The sequence below is a fragment of the Phialemonium atrogriseum genome (genome assembly GCF_030411735.1).
Source record: "Phialemonium atrogriseum strain 8032-3 unplaced genomic scaffold QBC33scaffold_3, whole genome shotgun sequence".
In the NCBI taxonomy this organism is placed as follows: Eukaryota; Fungi; Ascomycota; class Sordariomycetes; order Cephalothecales; family Cephalothecaceae; genus Phialemonium; species Phialemonium atrogriseum.
Window position 1 is genome coordinate 39,261 of NW_026848140.1, and position 14,831 is coordinate 54,091.

General features: G+C 56.2%; 5 protein-coding genes across 5 annotated transcripts; 1 reads left to right on the forward strand and 4 right to left on the reverse strand.

Annotated features, from left to right (window-relative positions):
- Nucleotides 1-1,389: 1,389 nt before the first annotated feature.
- QBC33DRAFT_597204 (RNA binding protein) lies at nucleotides 1,390-3,638 on the reverse strand. Its single transcript, XM_060431915.1, has 2 exons — nucleotides 3,383-3,638; nucleotides 1,390-3,294 (listed from the first exon to the last, which is right to left on the reverse strand). The coding sequence occupies exons 1-2, from the start codon at nucleotides 3,460-3,462 to the stop codon at nucleotides 1,797-1,799; spliced, it is 1,578 nt and encodes a 525-aa protein (XP_060286964.1). The 5' UTR covers nucleotides 3,463-3,638; the 3' UTR covers nucleotides 1,390-1,796.
- A 1-nt stretch (nucleotide 3,639) lies between these two features.
- On the reverse strand, nucleotides 3,640-4,869 carry QBC33DRAFT_215321 (uncharacterized protein). Its single transcript, XM_060422720.1, has one exon. The coding sequence runs from the start codon at nucleotides 4,772-4,774 to the stop codon at nucleotides 4,085-4,087; it is 690 nt and encodes a 229-aa protein (XP_060286965.1). The 5' UTR covers nucleotides 4,775-4,869; the 3' UTR covers nucleotides 3,640-4,084.
- A 4,036-nt stretch (nucleotides 4,870-8,905) lies between these two features.
- QBC33DRAFT_555264 (dynactin subunit 5) lies at nucleotides 8,906-9,655 on the reverse strand (the record flags this gene model as incomplete). The annotated part of the gene is made up of 3 exons (XM_060429617.1): nucleotides 8,906-9,224; nucleotides 9,317-9,552; nucleotides 9,617-9,655. 3 exons carry the CDS (start codon nucleotides 9,653-9,655, stop codon nucleotides 8,906-8,908), a joined length of 594 nt encoding a protein of 197 aa, XP_060286966.1.
- Nucleotides 9,656-9,824: 169 nt separating this feature from the next.
- Nucleotides 9,825-12,619, reverse strand: QBC33DRAFT_525646 (lysine--tRNA ligase, cytoplasmic). Its single transcript, XM_060426837.1, has 7 exons — nucleotides 12,225-12,619; nucleotides 12,096-12,161; nucleotides 11,379-12,038; nucleotides 10,952-11,227; nucleotides 10,700-10,864; nucleotides 10,520-10,644; nucleotides 9,825-10,431 (listed from the first exon to the last, which is right to left on the reverse strand). Exons 1-7 carry the CDS (start codon nucleotides 12,453-12,455, stop codon nucleotides 10,194-10,196), a joined length of 1,761 nt encoding a protein of 586 aa, XP_060286967.1. The 5' UTR covers nucleotides 12,456-12,619; the 3' UTR covers nucleotides 9,825-10,193.
- Nucleotides 12,620-13,841: 1,222 nt separating this feature from the next.
- QBC33DRAFT_555266 (carbohydrate esterase family 4 protein) lies at nucleotides 13,842-14,744 on the forward strand (the record flags this gene model as incomplete). Its single annotated transcript, XM_060429618.1, has 3 exons — nucleotides 13,842-14,158; nucleotides 14,230-14,597; nucleotides 14,671-14,744. The coding sequence occupies 3 exons, from the start codon at nucleotides 13,842-13,844 to the stop codon at nucleotides 14,742-14,744; spliced, it is 759 nt and encodes a 252-aa protein (XP_060286968.1).
- Nucleotides 14,745-14,831: the final 87 nt, after the last annotated feature.

Genomic DNA, 14,831 nt, shown 5'->3' on the forward strand with positions numbered 1-14,831 from the left:
GACCCTCCGCGGGTGTGGCTTGCATCCCAGGTGCAAGATGTGTGCTTGCCCTGGCAACCCCTCTCGTGCATGGGATCCGATCCCTGCAGGCTTATGAATATACTCGTAACAGAGATGTATGTTCCTTACAGGCGCCACTCAGCTGTGCCGGCAAACGATCGTTTTCCTTGGGCGATTGATCTCGAAGACGAGAAATGCGTGACACAAGGCTCGTCCTGAACTGGCAGAAGGGAGGAGGGGCTTCGCTGTTTGATTCGTGGCCTTGTGTCTCCTTCCGGTCTGTTGTGAGGTGGCCTCGTTCTCGCCCTTCCAGGCCCAGCCTGTACGACGCTAGAAGATACTTCGTTCTAGATGATTGGGGCTTGCTGTTGTTAACTCTCGTCGTTACTGTTCATCTCCTGGCTGACTGGCCAGATCACACACACCCGTAACGGTTACAGCCCAGTCGGCATGCCAGACTCGGTCCGACAATGGACGTTGAGAGCGAACGGGGGCCGCCAAGGTGACACCAGGGTCCTTGCAGGAGAGAGAGGAGAGAGGGTGTGTAATAGTTATAACAACTAAAAAAGTGGGAAAATAGGGAAAGAATAAAACAAACTTTGACTGCTCTACCTAGCTAGCGACGACGTGCCCAGCCTCCCACCATGTGTACTGCCTCCCGCCCCGCCTGTCAGATGGCTAATAGGCAAGATACATGAAATCCACCCCCCCAATGGGGAGGAGGTAGTCGGCAAGTGGCAGAGACGTACCGGAAAGTGAGATGCCAGTTTAGAGTCCGTGTGATACGCTCGGTACGGTGGCCTTCCAGCTTGTCAGCAGGTGCTTAACGGGCGAAATGCTATCTGCAAGGCTGCATGCCCGCGTCGCGCACAACACAATGGCCCCCTCATGGGTTTACTAATGGCTGGTGGGATGATTGGGAACTTCCGTCAGGCCATCCTTTGAGGCTCCAGTGGCACCAACGGACATCGCCCCAATTACGCTGTGGAACGACTGTGCCTCCTCCTTCCTCCTCCTCCCTCTCCTCCTCCCCTCTCCCCCCCGGCTTCTCATCCCGCGAGAACTGAATCCGGAGTGAGTCAGCAACCAGAAATGGCTTGAGCTCAAGCTCCCAAATAAGGGGACATCAAACGACACGCGTCGCCGGGGTTCAACAGTTGGCAAGGAGCCTTGGGCCAAGTGGAAGAAGAGCAAATTAAGCATGGCACGCGCAGAGCGCGTCTGAACTTCTTCCGGCCTTCCTAGCCCATCTGTTCCCAAGGCTCGGAGTGATAATCTAGAACCGAATGCGGTAGTGTATTACCCTGGACGAAAATGTTGATCAGCACAGCTTCCGGGGGTTGAAGCCGAGCTGGCATCTGAGGTCGAACCTCGCCAGCATGATGAAACTTGAGGCAATTGGAGTACGTCACGTCCGGACGAAAACAATCGCCGTCCGCAATCAGGTTGCTATGCATATTCTGCAGGTTAATCCTAGGCTTGGGCGTCGCCGGATGAGGGACATGTACTATCCATCGACGGTGGTCTGCGGGCCGATTCGAGGGCGCGGACCATCCTGAGTCGTCGACCGTGCGAGTTAGACGCACACGACCCCGGACAGGCAACCATCGCTTTCACGGATGGCAGACGTATCATCGCTAGACGGTTCGCGAACGGGGAGGCGGTGATGGCTTGTGAAGATGGTGGTCTGGGTCGTGAGATACGATACGCGAGATGCAGACACGTCGATAGCCCTAGTAGGAGTGTTTCTGTCATGGACTAGGCGTCCAATGATGAGCCCACCTAGAGCTGCAGAATTAGTCACTCCGACCTCGTCCCCTGTCTCGCGTGCGGTCCCGGTCCCCTTCCCTGCGAGGATCCCTTCGATCTCGCCGGTCCCAATCCCGGCTGTCACGATTCCGCTGCCCGCCTCGCCACGGACTCCTGCTGCGGCTGCGTGTCCGGCCGTCAGCCCGTCTCCTGTCCCCGTCCCCGTTCCTGTGCCAACCCCGGTCCCCACCCCTGCCCCCGCCCCTGCCCCTGCCCTCCTTCCCAAACCTGTCGCTATCTCGGGCGTCGTTGTCGTCGCCGCCGCCGTGCCGCCGGGGACCGTCGCGATCCTGGTGTGGATTTCCATCTCCATCTCCATCTCCGTCTCGATCCCCAGCATCACCACGCCGGCCATCCTTGGCCCTCTCGTGCCGGCCGCGCATCTCCTCCGCCCCGTAGACCATCCGGTATCCATCTCTGTCGGCCGCCTCGTCCCCGCCGACCCTGTACTTCCGCCACTTCTCCAGCTCCTTGACGCCGCCCCACCCGCCTCGGCCGTTGCCCGCCGCCGCGGCCACGCCCTTCCTCTTCTGGTTCGTCTCGGACCGCCAGATGTTGCTGAGCTTGCTGACGCTCTGGCTGAAGTCGACGTGGATTCGCCGGTCGTCAATCAGCACGCCGTCCATCTTGGCGTAGGCCGCCTCGCAGCTCTCCTTATTGTCGAACTCGATAAAGGCGTACTGCAGACTGTCCCCCGTCTTGCGGTCGCGAATCACCTCGCAGCTCAGGATCTTGCCAAAGCGGCTGAAGAGGAGCTCGAGGTCGGCGTCCTCTGTTACGGGGTTCAGCTTGCACACGAACAGCACGTTCTCGGGCGGCTTGACTTCGGCGAACGGCAGGTCGCCCATCATCTCGAGCGTCAGCGCCTGCGCCGCGGCCTCGCGCTCCCGACGCCGCCGCTCCGACGCCGCCGCGGCCTCCTCGTCGTCCGAGTCGCCGCCGAGCTCCTCGCCCTCGACGATGCGCACCGTCGCGAGTTGCGCCTTGGACGGCGGCGGCGACGCCGACGGCTCGCGCAGCCCCGCCGGGTCCGGGTACGGGTCGTCGAGCACGACCGTGTGCTTGATGCGGATGTCGACCAGCGGGTGGCCCTTGTCGTCGACGATGGCGTCGTTGATCTTCTCCAGCACGTCGAGGCCCTCGACCACCTTGCCAAAGATTGCGGCCCGCCCGTCTAGGTAGTCGGTGTTGTCCCCGAGGGTGACGATGAACTGCGACCCCGCGAGGCGGGTCTCCGGGTCTGACGGGTGCGGGGCCGTGGCCATGCTGACGGTGCCGCGCTCGAGGTGCTTGAGCTTCGGGTGGAAGAGCGCCGGGAAGGTCCTGTCTTTGGCATCGCCCGATATCACCCCCCATATCGAGCTTCCGCCGTCGGATTGGGAGGAGAGCGGCCCAAGAGGGTCGCCAGTCTGGAAGGAGAAGGACTTTTGGACGGAATGGATCGGCGCGAAGTTGTAGTATTTGAGCTTGCAGAGCTTGAGGAAACTGTAGATACAGAATAATTAGCATCTTGTCGAGTTTAGGATTGGGATTTGACCTGTGACAAGTAAGAAGGTGGATGTTATAAACCTACTTTTCACACATCTTGGGCACGTAGTCGACCAGTAAGTCGATCACGATGTCGCCCGCGCTGGTCTCAAGAAGGACCGACATTGCGAACAGTAAGAGCTCCGGTCTCGTAACGGGCGAGGTTCAAGGGAAAGTCATGAGGTGGGTGAATAGAACCGTTCGTATGCAGATCGTCGGTAAACACAAATAGTTCTTGCCCAAGAACCAAACGAGATGGATTTCAACGTTATGTCCAGGGGCACCTACCTTTTAGCGGCGCGCATGCCGTCCCGCAAATAACGGAGGCAGATAAAAAGTTAGGACCGTGATCTCGTGACTAAGCATGTGACTTTTTCCCACAGAGAAACGGCCGATCTAAACAGTGGGTCCAGGTCCCAGACATCACCACAATTTCACGAATTGTGACGCAAACAAGGTCCCATTCATTCTTGGTCAGATCAGGTCATTATCATCATATTATATAAAATAGTGCAGGGTAATATATACGTATTGACATGCGATATCCATCCACATGGAAAGAAGCCAAACGCCGTTTCCCGGTGCAACAGAGTGCCCAGCCATTCGCCGTATCCGATGAGTGATGCCCGTCTGATGCTCCAGCTCGCCGCCAAAACCGTGACTCCTAGGCCAGGAGAAAAAGAAAAGCCGGAGAAGGTAGGTAGCGCCCCGAACGCCAAGCCAGAATTACAACAACAATGTGGACTCGTCAGTGTCCCCCTGAGCACTCCAGAATGAGAGGAGGCCGGCCGGGACTCCATTGCTCGCTGCCCTCGCGGCTTCGGTTCGCGCCGCGTCTCCGCCTTCCGCTCCGGAGTTCCTTCTCGGCGTCCAGCAGCCGGCGCTGGACCCAAGTCCTGAATGACCGGTCCGATCGCACGGCCTTGCAATTCAGCAGCTCCGTCAGCGTTCGCTTGATGCCTTCATTGACGTCAAAAAGCTTCGCTTCCTCCGCCGCGAGCCCGGTAGCCATTGACATGTCGAAGTCGGCCTCAAGTCCCAATGCGACGAGTCCACATTCTGCTTGCTGCTGTCCGCCAAGGGAAAACCGCCTGCATGGTTCTACAGACAGGGAGGAGCGGCGAGCGTGGTGGTATGGTGATGTTTGGCCGTTCGTGAAGGGCTTGAACGGGACCAGGGGAGGCGAGGCAGCCGGGCTGCTCGGTGTAGTGTTGCTGATGGCCGGCATAGAAGCACGTAGTGGCCGCAGCTCTTCGAGGTGTTGGCGGAGAGTTTCGTGCTGCTCTTGCAAGAGGTAGTACTCCTGGAGAGCAAGGTCCTGGTTGTGGTGCTGGCCAAGGCCTTTCGATAACGAAGGTGAAGGCGAGATCATCATTATCCTCGGTCGTCGGACGTTGATGGTGTACAACTTCGGGCAAACGAGTAATGGCGAGCCCATGGGGGATGCTTTTTCTTATCAGCCTGCCTCCTCTGTTACTCTGTCGCATTCAAAGGCGCCGGATGGGGTAAATTCGGGCTCGCAGGTGCCCGAGTATAATCGGTGTCGATGTCGGTGTAGGTCAGGCAAAGTGGTTCAGCCTCAGCAAAAATCAAAGACGATGTTTTAGAAGCTGACGAAGCCAGGGAGGATGGATGAAGGCCAATATGCCAATGTTTTTGGAGCCAACAGGATAGCATGCGGCAGGAAACTCAAGCCTCCCAAAGTTTCGCTTGCGCGTTGGTCGGAAGTAATGGCTGATGGCGCAAGTCTGTTGAGGTTCCGTAGAAGTCTAGCCAGTGGAAGCTCCACGGGGAAGGAATTCGATGCTGTGTCTTGGACAAGAACTGTGCAGGAAGAAGTGCACAGGGGAGCCGAGCAATTATGTTTTCGCTGTGGTGGGAAAGCTGGAATACTGAGACCCGATTCTGTTGGATATTCCCATCGATCTCAGCTTGGATCATCGACAATAGCGCAGCAAAGCGCAACAAAGCGAAGCGCTTGCACAGATTCGAGGTGGCCGAGAATTCAGGAGATTGAAAGGCGCTGCCAAGTGCCTAACAACTTAGCGAGATGCTTGAAATCTCAGCCCAACGCCTCCAACAATTTGGACAAGCGCTCAATGGTTCGGATGTGAATGATGGAGACCAAATATTTGCAGCGTGCAGCCAGCCAATTCCTGGTTGGGAAGAGATGTCGCAACGAGAGAGCTGGAGCTCAGCTGAAGAGAGCTGTATGTATCCGTACTGCGTAAAGGTGGAAGGTAAGGCACCTGGGAATTGGTATTATCCCTGGAGATTGGGCCCGAGTTTGGCTGGGTAGGTAGGTCTGGACGAAATAACTAAGGATGAGGTTTGGCTTGTCGTAGAGATAATATCTTGTTAAGTCGAAGCACACACGACATTTGAGGTCATTCCATGGATATCAATGGAACCTAAGTGATAAATTAATTACCTTAGTAGCCCGTTGCCCTGTTCTATCTTCCATCAAGCTTCCAACTTCCAGTTCCCACCCATGTCGAAGCTCCCTGAGAAGTTACAGTGCCCCGCCACGGCTCCTCTTTCCGCCCCACAGAGGTTTCCGCACTAAAAGGAGGATTGCCCAACTGCTGCAGCCAAGGAGGTCTCGGCCCTGGGTGACGTTAGACAGCAAATCTAAAAAGTGGGTTGCCCAGGAGAAGAAAGATGGAAGCCTTCCAAGTATCTAGTTAATGATTGTATGTTCATTCTATCTTTTGTGTGTAGGAAGCCGGCCGTGATAGGCCAAGGGGATTCCACGCTGCCACGCTGCCACCAGTACGCATACAACAAATGGCCGTGATGTGATAAGGCGGATGTGGTGATCAGCAGGGTTATCTACGCAATACAGAGCGAAATGTCGAGAAGCAGAATTCCTTCATGCAGGTTGTGGCCGGTGAGAGCAATATGCACCGGGCTAGTAAATGGCGCTATTTATTACCTAGAAGTGAAACGGTCAGGTTCCATCCATACCTGCATAGGTAGAGGTAGGTAGGTACCAATTCTCATCAGGTCATGACCTCATAGGCCCTCAATAAAGTCCGTGCTAGGCTGCAGGGAGGAGTCGCTGGTCCGGCAAATCAATAATCGTCCCGGTTAGCTGATGAGCTGCTCATTGCAACATGCTAGGAAACTATATTTCCACGGGCCGTCTTCTTTGGACGCCATTCGTCCCCTCAACGGCAAAAAAACACCCAAGACCTTGGCCCAAGAGCCTTGGGCAATCTCCATTCGCAAATCTGCAGCAAAGACCTAAGCAATTGGCGCATGTCAGCCTGCATGTCAACCACACGATTATTACCTTCCCATCCTATCATCCATCACCTGACAGAGATGCTGCTCTGATAACCTAACTTTCGCCGACAAGGAGGAGTGGATTCCTGCAAGATGGGGCTCCCGTTTCTCGATTTCCGTCTTGTCTCAGACCCCGCACAGTTGGGCATCTCCGGGCAAGTCCCTGGTTGGAAAACCATAGCAGCACCCCCGCACTCCGACCCAAAATCGGTTTGTCTCGGGGAGAAGGTGAGATCAAATACGAACAAGAATTGGCGGGGAAACCTGCGATCGATCGATCTTGCTGTATTGCAATCGGTGGGTACCACCTATTAGCTGAACAATTAGGTAGGGCTTGGGGGGATATCGAACGACATTGACTTGGCATTCTGCCACACTGTCGACTCTTTCCGTCAGGGAGAAGCCCAACAGCCCACCGGAGGTAAATGGCCTAAAAATACCTAGTAAAGATACGGATAGAAGAAGAAAAGGAGGATGAAAACGGTGGGGAGGTGTGGGCAGGTGACGAGGGGGGGGAGCACGTGATCGAGCGCAGAACTTCCATGCCAACCGTTTGATCGAGAAGGGGATGGGACGGACCACTGGCGCAAAGTATCCTCGTAGGTGTAAGGCCTCCACTGTTTAACATCATTTGCGGGGTCTGCGGAGTGCAGGCAAACCCCCTCCCCAGACTCAGACTCCAGCGCTACTGCATCAGAGCGATCTATATATGAACCGTCGAAACCCTCTTTGCCACTGGCCGCGAGATGATCCGGAGAGGACCGGCCGGAGGTGGGTGATTCGCCGCTGCTCCTGCGGGGAGAAAAAAAAAACGTCCGGGGATGCATGGTCGGGCCCCTAGAAGCTTGCCATTCGCTTGACCCCGACCGAGAGCCCAATTTGAACGGGCCAGTCTCGCATCGCGGATCGCTTCCGAAGAAAAGTCATTGACGTAAACACTGCAAACTTGGCACAACCAACTACCGAGCCCACGGGACCATTTGAGCCGCCCCTTGAACGAACAGCCATGTTTGGCATGGTAGTTGCGTCCCATGGGCATCCAATTCCTCGATATAGCCCAGACTCGTCATTAAACGCATCATGCCCCGTTTTGCAAAATGTGATCTACACTAACCTCCCAGGGGTTTGGGACAAGGACACGGGACCACTGGGGATGTATGCATGAGAAGTGGATTTCGGAGCCTCATCCTCCTCTTGGCATTATTCCCAAACCATGCAAGGAGGACGGCCGAAGGCGAGTGGCGAGTCGTCGATCTCAGGAACGGGAACGGCCGCAACGGGCTCTGATCTGCATCTGCGTGTGTTTGGCCAATGGGAGAAGCTAGGTATACATACAGCCGTGCCAGCGTCGAGTCGCAAGGGAAATATTGGGGGGCGAGGAGACGAGTTCTACATACGTATGTAAGGCCAAGGAACAGGGCTCTGGCAGTCGGCCGCGTGTCCACGTTATTTGTTGCCCCCCTAGAAACAGGACCGCGATGATACGCACTCCTTTTGTGAGTGTGTTTAGACGGATTGCGGCCCCTTGTCGTTCTAGAGGCCAGAGTTTTGTTCTCAAGTTTCAATCAAGGGAATTCGTCTCTCCAGTTCCAACTATGTCAAAACCAAGATGCCACTCTTGAGGGAGATGGGGGTTGGAAACCGCAGACAGGAAGGGAAGATGACAGACAGGCTGTATTGCATGGTTGTCCTAGATAATGGCAGCGATCCTCCGACGCGGCGTACATGGCCCCCTGGTTTGCACATTTGCCTCCCATCGCCATATCAAGGTGAATGAGAGCAAAGGAAGGGCGTGGGACCATGAACCTCCGTTGCGGGCACTGCATGCGAACCACCGGTGCCACTGGTATAACCTGGCTGGCCCAAATCCACCGATCCGCGACGCAACGAACCAACCCAGAAGAGCCCCCTCCAACGCGCGATTTTCCGGCCTATGAAAGGGGGAATGCTGCCGGGCTCAGATGAGCTGACGGCTATGCGGCCGGCGCGGGCGGCGTAAGATAAGACCTCATACAGACAGACCATGCTCGTGACATCCCGAGTCGAGGGCAGGACAGGCCATGCGTGTGACCACCCAAGTGAAGGGGGGGCCTAAGCCACTCAGTATAGCAGGGTCAGAGCCCAGCCATATCATGTCCTGCGTATGCCTTATCCTTCCATCGATGGCCAAAGAGGGAATCCCGAAGACAGCAGTCCAATGCGGACGAAAGTCGTATCCCGGGCCACGTCGCAGCCCTGGGAATGGTGTTGAGGGAGTGATTCTCGTGGCGCAGCGGTTCCCTCACACAGGCATGGGCTGCGGGTTATTCCCGACGGACTTGTACAGCTCCTTCAGCTCAAAGGCCTCGTGGCCCCCCTCGGGCACCTCGCCGACCACCCTCGCCGGCCTCCCCGCGACGACGCTGAAGCTGGGGATCACCATGTTGGGCGGCACGACGGTGCCGTCGAGTATGCGGGCGTAGTCCTTGATGATGGCGAACTCCCCGACGACGACTCCCTGCCCGATGTGCACGTGGCTGCCGATGCTCGCGGCCTGGACGACGGTGCCCTGCCCGACGAAGACGTGGTCGCCTATTCGGAGAGGCATGTAGGTGAAGGCCCTGTAAGCGAGGCAGTGGTGAGCATGGAATGTCACACGCGGAGAGGCATGGAGCTGCGGGCAAGGAGAAAACAAGCACACACGCACACATACCCTTTGTAGATGCGCCCAGGCGGGCGCAGGCAGGACCCCCGGCTCAGGAAGCAGTACCGCCCAATGGAAACGGCAGTGTTGTTGGCGGGGGCACTGCCCGAAGATGAAGAGGGTTGCATGGTGCGGGCAAGATCACCACGGATCATCACTTCGGGCTGGATGACCGTCTTGCCGCCGAGGATGATGTTCTGGGTCCCGACGAGGGTTGCTTTGCGGGCAACTTTGTTCCCGGTATCCTGAGGGAGGTCTTTTGTCAGCCAGGTTGTATTGCCGGGGATTCTGGGAGGGGCTGGTGCTCACCGTCTCTATATACTCTCCTCTGGGTGGCCGTCGCGACATTTTTTAGATCCAGTTCGCCGTTGGTTGGTGGAGGGAAGCTATTGGAGAAGCTATTGGCAGAGTTGATGATATTACTTCGCGTCCAACGCGGTGGAGTTTAGTGGCACCTGCCAGGTGGTATGTCACCTGGCACCGTGGAAGCTTCAACACTGTCACGACTGTCGAACACGCCAACCCTGCTGAACCTACTCGGCCACCATATTGTTTCAGAAGGCCGCTTCTTCGTTCCCCTAGTCCATATCATCTCTCAAGATGTATTCATGATGCGACAAAGATTCCTAGTGTTGTTCACTTGTTTACAAGGAGACGACATAATCTTACCTCCGCTGATTGCGCCTCTCTCTCTCCATGGCTTCTGGTCTGGTCCGCATGTGGAGTGAATGTATGGGCGGAAATGCAGGCCAGTCATCGATGATACATACACAAGGAGAAACAACAACCCGGTGTTCTAACCGAGGAAAGGCATGCTCTATTGCGGTATTTTCTGCAATATCTATCGCCGACCTGTACCGTGACCCAGCAACAGCACCGAAGCTCTCTACTCGGGCTTCATGGTCGGGAAAGCTAGCACCTCCCTGATACTGCAATTGTCGGTAAGGAACATGATCATGCGGTCGATACCCATGCCCCATCCTGCGGTAGGAGGCAGGCCATACTCGAGCGCTCGGCAGAAGGTCTCATCAACCAGTTGAGCCTCGTCGTCGCCCTGGGCCTTCTGCCGCGCCTGCTCCTCGAACCTCATCCGCTGTTCGCTTGCCACGTTCAACTCCGTATAGCTATGGGGGATCTTCTGTTAGCCGGATATGGAAATCGAGGATAAACCGGGGAACACGCGTGACACGTGGTAAGTGGCCAGCAACTTACGCGTTGACGATTTCCTTCTTGCAGACAAACACCTCGAAACGCTCGCAAAGACCCGGCGTTGTGCGAGAGCTCTTGGCGAGTGGTGACATTACCTGAGGGTGACCTGTGATGAAGGTAGGGTTGATCTGAAGGCTATTAGTTCTGTGTCCACTGATCCAGCAGGGCGACAGGCAAACTTACACATTGTTCCTCCAAGAAATGTCCCACCAAAGTGTCCAGCATGCGGACATTGGTCAATGGTGGTGTGCACTCGATATTCGCCTTCTTCAGTGCTCGCTTCAGGAATTCGTCGGTTTCTGGCAAATGGAACTGGTCCGCCGGCGGGAACTTCTCGCCTAAGCACTCCTACACAGCTTGAAGTCAGTAAAGCTTGCCCGGAGAATTCGTCCCAAAGGCGTCCTAAGGGTTCCGACGAGGGAGTAAGGCACGGACCTCTAGAGACGTAATCATGTCAATACGGCGCCACGGAGCTTCCCAGTTGACGGAAATCGCTTCCCCCTTGGCGTTATGGAAGGTGGTCTGGTAGGAGCCATGGATATGCTTGACCAACCCAGACACGAGTTCTTCAGTCATGCCGAAGAGGTCGTTGATATCTGCGTAGGCCATGTAGAACTCCAGACTTGTGAATTCCGGGTTGTGTGTCAAGTCGATGCCCTCGTTCCTGAATTGGCGACCCATTTCATATACTCGATTAAGCCCTCCGACGACCTTGAAACCAGTAAGCTTTGTCCGCAGGAGAGAAAGGGAGCCTGAGGCTCTCGCGACTGGTCAACGGAAAGGGGGTGCGGTTGACTGATGCGTCGACTCGAGGAGTCTCGACTCAGACACGACCACAAAAAAAAAAAACACACAAACTTACGAGCATCTTCAAGTACAGCTCTGGCGCAACACGAAGGAACATGTCGAGGTTAAGGTCGTTGTGGTGCGTGACAAAGGGGCGTGCTGTAGCGCCTCCCGCAATCAGATTCAGCATGGGGGTCTGTACTGAGATGAAATCGCGGTCGTCGAACCACCGGCGGATGTACGAGTCGACCTTGGCCCGGGTGATGAAGATGTTGGTCGACCTCTCGTTCATCATCAGATCGAGGTATCGCTGTCTGAATCGCTGCTCGGGGTTCTTGAATCCGTAGTGGTCGTCGGGAATCTGATGCAGACACGGCGAAAGAAGAGTGACCTCAATGGCGGCAATAGACAGTTCGCCGGAGTAGTCTCCTGTGCCCTGCTTGTTCTTGGGGTTTGTTCGCGTCGGGAAACCGCGAATGCCCACGATGTCTCCTCGGCGAAGGTTGACATGCTGGGATTCAAAGTCAGGGGCGTCTGGCGCCGAGTTTTGAGCCTGGGCAAGAACTTGGAGCTTGGCCCCGTCGGAACGGATATCGTAGAAGAAGAGCTTGCTGCTTGCTGAACGCTGCACATAGATCCTTCCGGCGAGCTGAATGGTCTTGTCGGATGCCGATTCGCCATTCTTGAGGTACGAAAACTCCTCGGCGAACTTTCGGATATCGTATGTCACATGGAACTGCGTGCCACCCATTGGTCAGCATGTCTTCCAGTATCTAGTCGGGGAACCCGTTACCTTGTGTGGGTATGCCTTGCCCTGCGCATGAAGCTCATTAACAGCCCTCGACCGGAGCTCAAAGTACTGTTGATCCATCCAGTCAGCGATGGTCACTCTTGACCACAGACACCCTTGCTATGACCGTACCTGGTTCGGGGTGAGATCCTTCTCCTTGGCCTCGGTGTCCTTGAAGCTGGTCTGGCTTTGGCCCACGGTTTCGCTCTTGCCGGCCTGCTTTTCCTTCCTCTGGGCCTCCTTGTCGCGTGCCTTTTGGCGCTTCTTGAGCTCGGACTTGGACACCATTTCGCCGGTCACATCATCCAGGTGGAGCTTGGCGACCGCGGCGGCCGCTTCAGATACGGCGGGAGCATCCGCCATGATTGGGGCAGGTTTGTGTTGACTCTATCTCGGGGTTTTCAAGTTTGCGCGTGTTTGAAGCGTGTTTCGAAGATCCGTCTGGCTGTGACTGGAAAATAAGAAGCCTGACTCACTGAATAAACCGAAATTCTGCCCCGCCTTGCCCCGCGTTAGGCGGTCCCGACACGCACAAAATTTTGCCGGAAAGGAAGATTATTTTGCCGCTAACATCCAGGCACAACCCCGCCGTTTGCATACATCCCTGGGCAAATTTGCACAGTTGCACAAATTCAGGGGTAAAATGTGGGCCGGAGATGACAGACAAGTCCAGTTAGGTACTGTAGGTAGGTAGATATTGCAGAGTTTCATAACGCTTCCAGTCCACAGTTTGAGAGTCTGATTTGTTCTACAACGGCCCAACTGATGTGGCTTGGAAAACGTAATCTGGCAGTGAAGAGCCCGTTTCCACTTGAGGTCGTCGATTGAAGCTATCAATTGCAAGATGGAACTGACTGACATGGTTGAATCGAAGCGCAAGAAAGACCGCGATAGAAGGACGGGGTCTTCCTTGCCCTCTCAACGACGTTCTATAATGAGAATGGAGGGAACCGAAGACCTACGCAGGTCACGATAGGAGGCCAGCTGGTGCTGACAAAATCTTTCACGCTTGCTCCCCCGAACCCTCTCTGAGCCGCCTTGACTACCAGGTACACAGTAGACTCACCACAAGAATAAGAGCACAACGGGCCATTGCCTCAACATGGCAATGACTACCTAGTTGATCTCCGAAATTGCATCCTCAGAACCGAGTACCACGTGAACTCGGCACCACCGTCCTGGAGTCCATCCGTTAGTGTGGCAACGGGGAGGTACAAAGCCGAAACACGATGGCAGTGTGGCTCAAAAGGTATTCGGACTAACAGACTCTAATACGATGGTATAGGCTAAAGGAAGCACCACCACCCCCCCCCTCCCCAAATATTTTGGGGGTTGAGCCATTCCGGGATATTTAGATGGACGGTTAAAACAGGGCATGGCATCGCCATATAGCATGCAAATCCATATTAACCGATCTCACCAGGCACGCCTCTCAGGAGCCAGGTCCGTGGGCAGTCCCTCATCGTATGAATTGATGCCAAGGGGGACGAAAGTTAAGCTGCGATTTTTGCCGCCAGAGTTCCGTTTCTCCGAGTTTGGTGACGACAAGACCAAGTCGTTCCAATATCCATCCAGCCGACATCGTGGCTGGACCTCGTTCGGGGCCAATGGGCCCAAGGGTCCGGATGTCTGGCTTATATAGCTGAAGTACGACTCCTCCCATGCGTCACGCCTCACGCCCCATGATCTTTGCCGAGCAAGACCGCGCGACTCTCCTACACCTCCAAGCTTGATCACGCTGCCCCGAAAATGCTCACCAGCTCTGTCGTGGCTCTCTTGCTCGCCGCGAGTGCGGCCGCAATGCCGATCGAGAGCCCCATCGAGGTGATGCGGCGGTCCGCGTCACCGGGAGTCGTCTACACCAAGTGCAGCAAGCCCGGCGTCCTGGCCCTGGCATACGACGACGGCCCGTACCAGTACACGTCGGAGCTGGTCGACATTCTCGACAAGGCCGGGGCCAAGGGCACCTTCTTCTGGACCGGCACCCTGTACGGTTGCATCTACGGCCAGAGCGCCGCCGTCAAGAAGGCCTTTGCGTCGGGCCACCAGATCGCCTCGCACACATGGTAAGCTCAGCCCCGGGAGCGTCGATCCCACCGTGAAACGGACGGGTGTGGCTGACTCTGCGCTACCCCAGGACGCACCCGCACATGGGCAGCATGGGTGCCGCGCAGATCACGCAGGAGATGCAGAAGGTGGAGCAAGCGATGGTGAATCTGATCGGCAAGAAGCCGGCGTACATGCGGCCGCCGTACCTGGAGACGAGCGGGCAGTTCCTGCCGACGATGAAGACGCTGGGCTACAAGGTCATCACCGACGACGTCGACGCGGGCGACTGGAACAACCAGACCCCGCAGCAGAGCGAGCAGCAGTTCTCGGCGGCTGGCACCGGCGGCAACGGCCACATCCCCCTCATGCACGAGACCTACGAGGGCACCGTGCGGACCCTCACCCCGTGGCTGATCAACTGGGCCAAGACGAATGACCTCGCGATTGTCACTGTCGGTAAGTGTTGGGAGATGCTCCTTTTCGGTGTCCCCTGGTCCCCGTGGCTGTTCCTGCTGACAATAATCAATAGCCGAGTGCCTCGGCGACCTCGATGGGATGTACCAGCCCGGAAACTTCAGCGGCAACGGCGCTACAGCCTGCTGAGAGGGAAAAGCTATGCATGGGTTGAACCTGAGGTCCCTTATTAGGCACGCCGTGTGTTCCCCGGGGTGAGGATGCTAGTCCCGGTGT

What these genes read in the sequence shown, in the direction of transcription:
- QBC33DRAFT_597204 (XM_060431915.1), bottom strand. Translation starts at nt 3,462, where the DNA reads ATGTCGGTCCTTCTTGAGACCAGCGCGGGCGACATCGTGATCGACTTA. An exon ending in GTGCCCAAGATGTGTGAAAA is followed by an intron (nt 3,295 to 3,382) that starts GTAGGTTTATAA and finishes CTGTATCTACAG; the next exon opens with TTTCCTCAAGCTCTGCAAGC.
- QBC33DRAFT_215321 (XM_060422720.1), bottom strand. Translation starts at nt 4,774, where the DNA reads ATGGGCTCGCCATTACTCGTTTGCCCGAAGTTGTACACCATCAACGTC.
- QBC33DRAFT_525646 (XM_060426837.1), bottom strand. Translation starts at nt 12,455, where the DNA reads ATGGCGGATGCTCCCGCCGTATCTGAAGCGGCCGCCGCGGTCGCCAAG. An exon ending in GCAAGGCATACCCACACAAG is followed by an intron (nt 12,039 to 12,095) that starts GTAACGGGTTCC and finishes GGTGGCACGCAG; the next exon opens with TTCCATGTGACATACGATAT. An exon ending in ACATGATTACGTCTCTAGAG is followed by an intron (nt 10,865 to 10,951) that starts GTCCGTGCCTTA and finishes CAAGCTGTGTAG; the next exon opens with GAGTGCTTAGGCGAGAAGTT.